Here is an 11994-nt window from a genome sequence, read left to right on the forward strand (position 1 = left end):
AATTTCAAGCGGAGTTCCAGACCCTTCAGCATATATATTTCAATTGGGACCAAACTCTCCGGGCCAGATAATGAACCGTTGGGTCTCAATTTTGTAGAGGAAAAAGAAGATAGGGTGTTTATTTATATGAAAACAGATTTATACGTGATATCCCTTTGTTCAACGAGAATACCCCTCTTAATAGTGCAACATACACATGACTCAAGCAAGTACTGCATGCAGTGAAGCTTGCTTGCGCTTTTCCTCTTTTTGAAATGAGGGGTCTCTTTCCACATTCCATTGCTCCCCATAGGACTAAATCCTATGTTTACACTTGTAAGTTTCATTAATCCCCTAATTTTAGCGGCATCTTCAGTAAAATCAATTGAGCACAAAAGATGTTCTTCCAGATGTGAGAAATCGATGTTTGGACGACAAGTGGTTGGATGGTGAAAAACTTTATGTGTTCAGTTTTACCCTGAATAAGTTTTTTGTCCAAAATAAGCATGCTACCTTTGCCTATGTTTTAGGAAGAGGGGAAAAAAACGTGAGCTTCTCTTTTAGTCCATCATCTCGGTAATATCTTGGTTTATCTTTCGTATGCTCGATTCGATATAGTCGTTCAAGTAAGAATTCCTCCAAAATTAATGAGATCGATATAGAAATATAGATACAAGTAGAATTGAAACATGCCTCTTTTATAAACTGTAAAAATCCCCAAAATTAATGAGTCTAGCCGTCAGCTAGCTTAGGCGTCGAACTTGTAGAACTTGGATGACTTGAGCCCCGCGGTGAAGTTGAAGTAACCGAGCGCGTGCGCCCACCTGGGGTTATCCTTGAGACGGTGCACGGCGATGGTGTCCGGCACGAACGCGTGGGAGCAACTGTCTATGGGCACCGGCAGCGGGTAGTCGTACATGGCGGGCTTGGCGTTGAACCTGTTCCTCCCCTTGCCGCCGAGCCTCAGCCACTCGCCGGTCATCTTGTCCTCCGTCCCGACGATGCGGCCCTTGGTCACCTCCTCCGCCCCGGCCAGCCACTCCACCAGGTCCCACGACAGCGCGTACCCCATGCCGGACATGTACCCCTTGCTCGGGTCCATGCTGCCGCAGGGGATGGTGGCGCCGTAGTACATGTCCTGGCGCGGCATGGCGCCCAGCGACGCCACCAGCTCCGGCAGCCGGAACATGATGTCGTCGTCGGCCTTCATGACGTAGTCGTAGGGCGCGTCGGCGTAGAGGGAGGCCGCGGCGGTGAAGAAGGTGTGGGTCTTCCCGCCGTTGAGGTTCTCCTCGCAGGCGTCGAGCACGATGATGTCGCCGTGCGTGAGGATCTCGAGCGGGATGAGCACCCGCTGGTCGTCCTTGTAGAGGCGGCAGAAGACGAAGCGCACGTCGATCTGCGCGGCGAGGTCCGGGGAGGCGAGCTGCAGGCCGTAGACCATGCGGAGGAGGTGGCGGCGCTCGTAGAAGTCGGCGCGGGTGAGGATGCCGATGAGGAGCCGGAAGTCGGGCTCCCGGGCGTACGCGTGGACGGTCGTTGAGGAGCCATTGGCGGCGGCGGTGTAGGCGTTTGGTGGTTGGCCGCAGGAGCTCATGAGCGCCTGCAGCTCGAACTCCTTGGGGTAGACGATGAGGTAGATGAAGGCGAGGAGGAGGACGGGGAGCAGGATGAGAGCCTTGCTGGTGCTCGACAGCCTCGGGAAGCCATGGACGGCCTGCTTCCTCATCGCGGCTTGCTTCTTCGCGTCGTTGGCCATGGACTTGAGGAGATTGCTCGGCGCCGGCATTGCGTGATTGATCGAAGAAGAAGCTAGTGTATGTGGTGCGCTAGTGGCCGGCCGGGGCTAGCTAGCAAGCTAGCTTAGCTCGGTGTAATGAAGCTAGCTTCTCGTGTGATGCGTGGGGGAGCTGCTTCGTGTGCACGATAGGATCTCACGCTTTGCGTAAAGGTTGCGGGGCGCGCCGAGCGCGGCATGCGAGGGCGCCGGATCTTGGGGGGAACGTACGTGCGTAGCCTTGCGGGGAGTCAACGCGCACATCGATCAACCCGTCTTGTTGCTACCGGCACCATTCAAACTGACAGAACGATGCAGCGAATGAACCAGTGACAACTTCTGGGAGTGACACATGGGCAAATTAACCAACGCGACTCCGGAGATGTGTGGACTTTCTCCCTGCATATCACTAGAGATGACGTTTAATTTTGACATATTGTAAGTTAACTAACTTTCTATGCTTTGAGTATCATTAATATTATTTCGAAAATATTTGGATTGGGAACTTATAGATCGTACGGTGAGACTTGTCTCAAAATGCACAACCATACAATATTTTCTTATGCTTTGAAAACCGTGTTCATGTTCAGAATAACTGATGTTTGTGGTTTCATGGGAGTAGCTAGTAGTGAGTGTATGTACGTATTTGTGAGCGCCTACGTATGTACTGTGTTTCACAAAAAAAAAACAATGTACACATTTGCTACCTAATAATCTCTCAAATTGGCCCTCCATATGCGCACCCAAGGTTCATTTTGTCCCTTTTATAGGGATTTTTTAGCTCCTATTTTGGTTGGGAAATTATCGAGTATCTTTAATTGTTTTACAACAATGTTATATGGAGTAACTTTATTGAAAAAACAGTAATAATATAGTGGATGTTAATTCTCATCAATTAGAACTCGGCCAAGTTCTCAGTTGTTGGATTTGCATCGTGAGTCACTGCTTGTCCAGGAGTTTGGTTGGGAAATTATCGAGTATTTTTAATTGTTTTACAACAATGTTATATGGAGTAACTTTATTGAAAAAACAGTAATAATATAGCGGCTGTTATTGTTGGATTTGCATCGTGAGTCACTGCTTGTCCAGGAGTTGCAACTAAGTTTCTAGTTGCATATGTATGAAAGTAAGATGAGAATCAAGTTAGAGCTCTGTGGGATTTCCATACTTATGAGTGAGGTCAGTAGATAATGGCCTCACCGGAAGCCCGTCCTGAGGTCCAGGCCACCAAAACAAACAACTCAAGAAGAACGTCATAACTCACTCATACAAACTCCTTTTTCAATGAACTATTCTCAATTTTAACCTATATCAACCTATATCAAACAAAAAGGATGATGGAAACATAAAAAGGTTTAAGCACTCTAAGTATGATGTGATCAAGTTACTCGCTCGATAGCAATTCTCAATAGTACGAATAGCAAACATACAATCAGGTCTCCCACTAAGCGCCTTAATACCGGTAAAACTTGAAAACCCTTGCAAATACATATCTTTGTTTTCTGCATTACACTAGAGATCGATGGTGACGCTGATGACGCGTAAAGCACACGCTCGTTGGGAACCCCAAGTGGAAGGTGTGATGCGTACAGCAGCAAGTTTCCCTCAGTAAGAAACCAAGGTTTATCGAACCAGTAGGAGTCAAGAAGCACGTCGAAGGTTGATGGCGGCGGGATGTAGTGCGGCGCAACACCAGAGATTCCGGCGCCAACGTGGAACCTGCACAACACAACCAAAGTACTTTGCCCCAACGAAACAGTGAGGTTGTCAATCTCACCGGCTTGCTGTAACAAAGGATTAGATGTATAGTGTGGATGATGATTGTTTGCAGAAAATAGTAAAACAAATATTGCAGTAGATTGTATTCGATGTAAAGAATGGACCGGGGTCCACAGTTCACTAGAGGTGTCTCTCCCATAAGATAAATAGCATGTTGGGTGAACAAATTACAGTCGGGCAATTGACAAATAGAGAGGGCATGACCATGCACATACATGATATGATAAGTATAGTGAGATTTAATTGGGCATTACGACAAAGTACATAGACCGCTATCCAGGCATGCATCTATGCCTAAAAATTCCACCTTCGGGTTATCATCCGAACCCCTTCCGAGTATTAAGTTGCAAACAACAGACAATTGCATTAAGTATGGTGCGTAATGTAATCAATAACTACATCCTTGGACATAGCATCGGTGTTTTATCCCTAGTGGCAACGACACATCCACAACCTTAGAACTTTCCGTCATCGTCCCGATTTAATGGAGGCATGAACCCACTATCGAGCATAAATACTCCCTCTTGGAGTTAAGAGCAAAAACTTGGCCGAGCCTCTACTAATAACGGAGAGCATGCAAGATCATAAACAACACATAGGTAATAGATTGATAATCACCATAACATAGTATTCTCTATCCATCGGATCCCGACAAACACAACATATAGAATTACAGATAGATGATCTTGATCATGTTAGGCAGCTCACAAGATCCAACAATGAAGCACATAAGGAGAAGACGACCATCTAGCTACTGCTATGGACCCATAGTCCAGGGGTGAACTACTCACTCATCACTCCGAAGGCAATCATGGCGATGAAGAGTCCTCCGGGAGATGATTCCCCTCTCCGGCAGGGTGCCGGAGGCGATCTCCTGAATCCCCCGAGATGGGATTGGCGGCGGCGGCGTCTCAGTAAGGTTTTCCGTATCGTGGCTCTCGGTACTGGGGTTTCGCGACGGAGGCTTTAAGTAGGCGGAAGGGCAACGCAGGGGGCTACACGAGGGCCCCACACGCTAGGCCGGCGCGGCCAGGGCTTGGGCCGCGCCGCCCTATTGTGTCGGCGCCTCGTGGCCCCACTTCCTTTCCCTCTCGGTCTTCCGGAAGCTTCGTGTAAAAATAGGCCCCCGGGCGTTGATTTCGTCCAATTCCGAGAATATTTCCTTACTAGGATTTCGAAACCAAAAACAGCGAGAAAACAACAACTGGCTCTTCGGCATCTTGTTAATAGGTTAGTGCCGGAAAATGCATAAATACGACATATAATGTGTATAAAACATGTAGATATCATCAATAATGTGGCATGGAACATAAGAAATTATCGATACGTCGGAGATGTATCAGCATCCCCAAGCTTAGTTCCTGCTCGTCCCGAGTAGGTAAACGATAACAAAGATAATTTCTGGAGTGACATGCCATCATAACCTTGATCATACTATTGTAAGCATATGTAATGAATGCAGCGATCAAAACAATGGTAATGACATGAGTAAACAACTGAATCATAAAGCAAAGACTTTTCATGAATAGTACTTCAAGACAAGCATCAATAAGTCTTGCATAAGAGTTAACTCATAAAGCAATAAATCAAAGTAAAGGTATTGAAGCAACACAAAGGAAGATTAAGTTTCAGCGGTTGCTTTCAACTTATAACATGTATATCTCATGGATATTGTCAATGTAAAGTAATATAACAAGTGCAATATGCAAGTATGTAGGAATCAATGCACAGTTCACACAAGTGTTTGCTTCTTGAGGTGGAGAGAGATAGGTGAACTGACTCAACATAAAAGTAAAAGAAAGGTCCTTCAAAGAGGAAAGCATCGATTGCTATATTTGTGCTAGAGCTTTGGTTTTGAAAACATGAAACAATTTTGTCAACGGTAGTAATAAAGCATATGTATCATGTAAATTATATCTTACAAGTTGCAAGCCTCATGCATAGTGTACTAATAGTGCTCACACCTTGTCCTAATTAGCTTGGGTTAACACCGATCATCATTGCATAACATATGTTTCAACCAAGTGTCACAAAGGGGTACCTCTATGCCGCTTGTACAAGGGTCTAAGGAGAAAGTTCGCATTGGATTTCTCGCTTTTGATCATTCTTCAACTTAGACACCCATACAGGGACAACATAGACAACGAGATAATGGACTCCTCTTTTAATGCTTAAGCATTCAACAACGATTAATATTCTCATAAGAGATTGAGGTTTTATGTCCAAACTGAAACTTCCACCATGATTCATGGCTTTAGTTAGCGGCCCAATGTTCTTCTCTAATAGTATGCATACTCAAACCATTTGATTGTGAAAACCGCTCTTACTTCAGACAAGACGAACATGCATAGCAACTCACATGATATTCAACAAAGAGTTGATGGCGTCCCCCAGAACATGGTTATCGCACAACAAACAACTTAATAAGAGATAAAGTGCATAAGTACATATTCAATACCACAATAGTTTTTAAGGCTATTTTGTCCCATGAGCTATATATTGCAAAGGCGAATGATGGAATTTTAAAGGTAGCAACGATATGTCTCCGACGTATCGATAATTTCTTATGTTCCATGCCACATTATTGATGTTATCTACATGTTTTATGCACACTTTATGTCATATTCGTGCATTTTACGGAACTAACCTATTAACAAGATGCCGAAGTGCCGGTTCTCGTTTTACTGCTGTTTTTGGTTTCGAAATCCTAGTAACGAAATATTCTCGGAATCGGACGAAATCAACGCCAAAGATCTTAGAATCCCCGGAAGCATCCGGAACACACCGGAGAGGTCGAGAGGGGGCCACAGGCCCACCAAACCACACCCTGGCGCGGCCTAGGGGGGGCCCGCGCCGCCCTATGGTGTGGGCCCCCCAGAAGCCCTCCTGCGCCGCCTCTTCGCCTATATAAAGCCTCCGTCGCGAAAACCCTGATGTAACATCCCAAGAATTTCAAAATAAAACAAATGAATTTCACTAGTTCCAAATTTTGGAACCAACAAAAACTTTTATTGAATTAAGTTTGAGGCATAGTGATCTTGATTAATTCTTGTGCTATTGCTATGATTGCTTGTTATAGTAGTTTGAAATAATCTTAAACCCTAAACCTCACCCCTCTTATCACCATCCTAGTTAAAATAAAATAAAAGGAAATTAAATAAGAAAAAGGCATATGTGCCTAGGGCTATAACTATAAATCTTTACCCTAGAACTTTCCACTTTGTTTAGAGGTTTGGAAAACCTTCACACACCTTACCTAGTAATCATCAAACCTAATTCAAGTGGTTTCCAAAGAAAATAAAAAGAAACTAAAAATGCCATAGAGGCATATGAGAGCAAAAGTGCAAATTTGTGAATTTGAGAATATTGACCCTAATACTTGTGGTGAATGGTTGGATCACTTCCATATACCATTTCAACACTCAACAACACCATTTGGGCCAATCCAAGTCAAATTAAAATTCAAGATGCAACATATGCATAGAGGCATATGTGACACATAGCCATAATCCCCAAATCTTGATCTATGACTTTAAACCTTGACCAAATGAGGTGAAACCTTTTCTAAACATAATCTAACTCTAAATTGACCCTAACCCATGTCCAAGTAAAGCAAGATCAACCATTTACAAGTTTAGTAAAATTTGACACCTCATCTCTTATGTATTAAGGCCAAAAGCTGCAAATCTTTGAACAAGACCATTTGAATTGGTTTCAATGGTTGGAAAATGTTTCTAAACTAATAAGAACCACATTAGAGTCAACAAAAGTCAACTCAAATGGGGAGAAATCAAATAGGGAGAAAATCCCCAAAATTTACTCACATACACTTAGCCAAAATTGCAAATCTCCAACCAAGGCCACCATAGCTTGATCTTTGGTTTCTAAAATACTTATATATGATAAACAAACACAAATGCATAGAAGAAACCAAATTCAAATCAAAGAAAATTTCAAACTCAACATACATATGATAATGGTCACTTGACACATTTATAAAATCTTCATCACTTTGCACCCCTGCAATTGAATATCCTTAAACTAAACTTGGTCAAACATTTCCATGTCATCCAAGATCAAGTCAAGGTGAACACTTTCTCTGTTGACCACCACTGCTGAAGTTGACTAGGTTGACCAGAATAGAGGAGACAAGTAAGGACTTTGAAACTATGTGAAGATGACCCACTTTTTGGAATTGTTGCAAAACTTCACCAAAATGAATACCACCACCACCAAACTAACCCTTAATTAATATGTTTGACATGTACCAAAAATATTTCCAAAATTCCTCAAAAATGTTCTTGCGGCCATTTCTTCGAACACCTGGCAGGCATCTTCCCAAAATTGTGTTGCAGGCTATTACACACTGGATTCTTGCCTAAACCACTCCCATTTCGTGATCATTAGCTCCCTCCATGCTCCCTGCATCTAGCTCAGTACTTGGCTTGGTCGTTTAAAGCAGAAAAGTGAGGAGAAATGCACCTCACCATAGCATGCCGGCCACCTTTAGCATCTCTCTCTCTAGCCTCCCTCTCTCAGCACAACCTTGCCCAGAAGCATCTACTCATCACCACGACCCTGCCAGTACCCAGCTGGAGCTCTCCAACGCACGGCATTGGCCAAGCCAGGACGTGCCCAGCCACGCCCGTACTTGCCAGCCCGGCGCGGTCACCGCGCTCCGGAGCGCGCCAGTACGGCGGGCACTCGAGCAACGCCGTCCTCCCCCTGCATCCCTATCTCTGTGACGAGAACCACCTCTACACCCTCTACCTCGTAGACACGCTCAAACGCCTGCAGCCGCCTCGTCACCGTCGTCCTCGCCGGAATTATACCGCGCACGCCGTGGCAGAACTCGCACGCGCCCGATCAATCCTATCGCGCCCTGGACGCAACAGCTACGCCTTGAGCATCGCCTAGACGTCGCCTACGAGATGCTGTCCTCGCCACACCCTTTCGCACACCGGAGCGGCCGCGCCATGGACACACTCTCACAGCACCGTCGGTCACCTCGCGTTCCTATAAATAACGGCCACCCCAGCACGAGTTCCTCACACCATTCACTTCCCCACTTCTCCCTCGCTCTCCTCGACCCCTTCTCCACTCCAATTACTTCCTCCAGCGCCGGAATTGCTAGATCATCTCCGCCGGAGTCCGCAGATCAGCGCCGCCGATTGACGCCTCCCCAAGCGACGCCGCGACCACCAGTACACTCCCCGTCCTCGACAACCTCGCTGTGCATCGACGCCGTTGATCACCGGAGCTTCAGCACGCCGCCGACCCCCTCCCTCCGTCGCCAGCACACCCTCCTCTCGCCGGAGAAGAAGACCCCCCTCAACCGCACGATCCACTTCTAATCTGACGGTCGACGTTGCCAGGTACCGTTTCGCTGAGTTCAACCCACTGACGCGTGGGACCCCCTGTCAGCAGGCCCGCGCCGTTACTGGGCCTGTTTCCCCCATTCAAACCGTTTCGGCCCGTTTATTTTCCCGCGTGGCCCAGTAATTCAAATAGGATTTAATCTATCTAATTCCAATCCAATACTGCTGCCCACTTCAAATTTGAATAGTTTGAAATATACTACACCAAATTTAACCAATTTTATATATTTGGAAAGCTCATGAAATTATCTAAATAATGCCACTGGCCTCATGTCCAAATTCATAATTAAATTCAAATGATAAAAATAACAAAACAGATACTTTTCTGTATTCAAATAAATCTTAAAATTCAACCATTGTGAATTTTGAAGTGAATCCAATTGCAATAATTCACATTTAACAAACCCTAATTTACTATGTAAAAATATGATATGGGTTCTGTACATGATCATGGGCTAGAAGCAGAATATTGGCTATGCAGTCAATACTAGCCCATTTAAACTATTTCAAATTTTAGGAATTTAAATCTATGAGGTGTAGCACCTCATTTAAATCATTCTCACAAGTGATCTGAAGTAATGTGTTGACCTTTAAATTGCTTAGGCTCATACTTGCTCACTTGTAGAATTTAAATCAACATAGTATTTAAATGGCACTAGTTATTTAAATCACATGAGATGATGAATCTCATTTAAATCACTTTTCTCAAATACTAAGTGTGAAGTGTTGACCTTGGTCAACATAGGATCATCCCTGGTTATTTGAGAAGATTAAATTTTAAGAAGATTCAATGAGAGGAAATTATTTCTCCAAACCAAAGAGAAACCCTAATTTCAACTTTCAATGAAAGGAAATTATTTTCCTAATGTTAAATAAAGAAACCCTAGCATAATTTGAGAATAAATGTTAAGTAGTGATGCTAGATCCTTTGTGTGAGCCAATAAGGCTAATTAAGACTACTTAAGTGTTGTTTGGTGATTGTATCCTCGTATTCGTTTATAGACGCTAGTACCGGAGACTATCAAGAGGAGGAAGTATTCTACCAGGAGGAAGAGCCAGAAAACTTTGATCACCTCACCAATCAAGGCAAGCTAATATTCTTGCAAGATACCCTAAGGCAAAGCTCTACAAGAGCAAGGCCTCATCCCCATTTAATTTATGCTTAATGCTCCTATCCCAAGTTTTTACTTTACAAGCTTTTCTAAATTTTGTTTATCAAAGTTTACTTTTTGATTCATGATTCACTTGGTTTAGATATAGAGTAGAACAAGAACATCAAAGTTAGCCTAGAGCAAGAAAAGCTAGTTAGCACCCCTCATGACTAGTTGCTATTGCTAAATAAATAAAATTGACTACTCTAGATGGGATCATGTGAAATGAAATGACTTTGAAAACCTTGGAATGATGATTCATTCTATTGAAAGATTTTGAAGGTGAATATGACTGGTGAATGACTTGGTGAATTTTACAAAAGCTGATGGTTGGGTTCGGATGCGATACCATTCCAATTTGAAAGTACCCCCACAATACCCAATATGGGTAAGGGCTTAACTAGAAATTTATGTGCTTTAGTATGGGCTCCCTCTAAACAAGCGTCATCGGGGTTAGGCTGAAGGCTGCCTCTACAACAAAAGAAGTGATATGATATGATGTTAATATGAGGTGAATGTCCGGCCCAAGCCCTGTGCAGTTCCCGGGTTGACTGCGGTTTTCACCGGGAGGCCAAGCTCATGGGGAGAGGTGCTCATACTAGAGTATGTAAGTGAAAGGTTATGGTTGGTAGTCCGCATACGGAGTATGGTAAATCGGGGCCAGTTAACCCTGACGGATTATTGCAAATGTTGTGGCACAAGTGTACGACCTCTGCAGAGTGTAGAACTATTCGAATAGCCGTGTCCACGGTTATGGACGGTTGGAAAGGCCATGCTTGTTCCAGTCATCGAACTTTTCTAAAAATATGAATGGTGACTTGTGATTTGAATTGAATGGTGACTTTGAATTGAATCACAACGAGTTGTGGAAATGACACTAATGTTCCCACTTGAGTTAGTTTAGCAAATGAAGAGTCTTTTCTAAATGTTTATGAAATAAACTTGGCTTTATGCAAATAAACCTAGAGCTTAGTATCCCCTTACTAAAAATTGATAGTGCTTACACCAGTATTAGTTTGCGAGTACTTTAAAAGTACTCATGGCTTTGTCCCTGGCTATTCAAATGGCCAGACTATGAAGGTGAACGACGGTACGAGGAAGATGGACGACGGGACGTCTACGACAACTAGGACCGCTCCTGACGTCAAGCGTTGGCCTGTGGATTAGATAGCCACTACTACTTCGCTCCCGCTATTTGTGATGTTCGTTGATCAATAGATCAACTACTATTGTAATATTGGATCATGTGATCTACCCTTGTAAGACGATTATGTATTGTAATAAATGATGACTCTATGATATTCAACTATTATGCCTCGCAACAACAATATTCACGGGATTGCGATGTATGGCATAATAGGCATACTGGACTTAAAAATCCGGGTGTTGACAAGTTGGTATCAGAGCCATTGTTTGACCTTAGGAGACCCTAGTTAGAATGGACGTCCGAAAAACTTAGTTTCAAAACAAAGAAAGTGAATATTTCTGAAAACTTATTCTCACCCTTATCTTAAGATCTTTTCAAAAGAATAAATCCACGCTCTACTTTTCTTTGTAATTGTACATAAAATTTTGCACACTTGATCACTTCATTAACTTACTCATCCTCATTGCTCACAGATGGAGTACCAATGGGAGTTCTATCAGCTTGGTCGCGGAGGAGACCTAACGTTCGAAAAAGATTTGAAGCAACTAGTGGAATACCTAGGCCACCCGTATCCCGAATTCTTCGGAATACCCCTCAAAAACCACTCAGGAGAACCACCTCGGTGGGACGTTTCCTGCGATCTCCGAAGGAAGCTTGATGCCCGGTATGGGAAACCATACGGTTTTTACGTAACGGGAAACACTTGGAAGGAAGGACTAGTCAGAGCTATGCAAGAAGCAATTTTCCGTCTGTGCAGACAAAATAAGGACAACATCAAGAACA

General features: G+C 43.8%; 1 protein-coding gene across 1 annotated transcript; it reads right to left on the bottom strand.

Annotated features, from left to right (window-relative positions):
- Positions 1-727: 727 nt before the first annotated feature.
- Positions 728-1768, bottom strand: LOC124690826 (beta-1,3-galactosyltransferase pvg3-like). Its single transcript, XM_047224155.1, has one exon. The coding sequence runs from the start codon at positions 1766-1768 to the stop codon at positions 728-730; it is 1041 nt and encodes a 346-aa protein (XP_047080111.1).
- Positions 1769-11994: the final 10226 nt, after the last annotated feature.

Source organism: Lolium rigidum, chromosome 2 (genome assembly GCF_022539505.1).
Source record: "Lolium rigidum isolate FL_2022 chromosome 2, APGP_CSIRO_Lrig_0.1, whole genome shotgun sequence".
Taxonomy (NCBI): domain Eukaryota; kingdom Viridiplantae; phylum Streptophyta; class Magnoliopsida; order Poales; family Poaceae; genus Lolium; species Lolium rigidum.

Bases quoted from the DNA above. Each gene is read 5' to 3' on its own strand.
- LOC124690826 (XM_047224155.1), bottom strand. From the start codon at position 1,768: ATGCCGGCGCCGAGCAATCTCCTCAAGTCCATGGCCAACGACGCGAAG.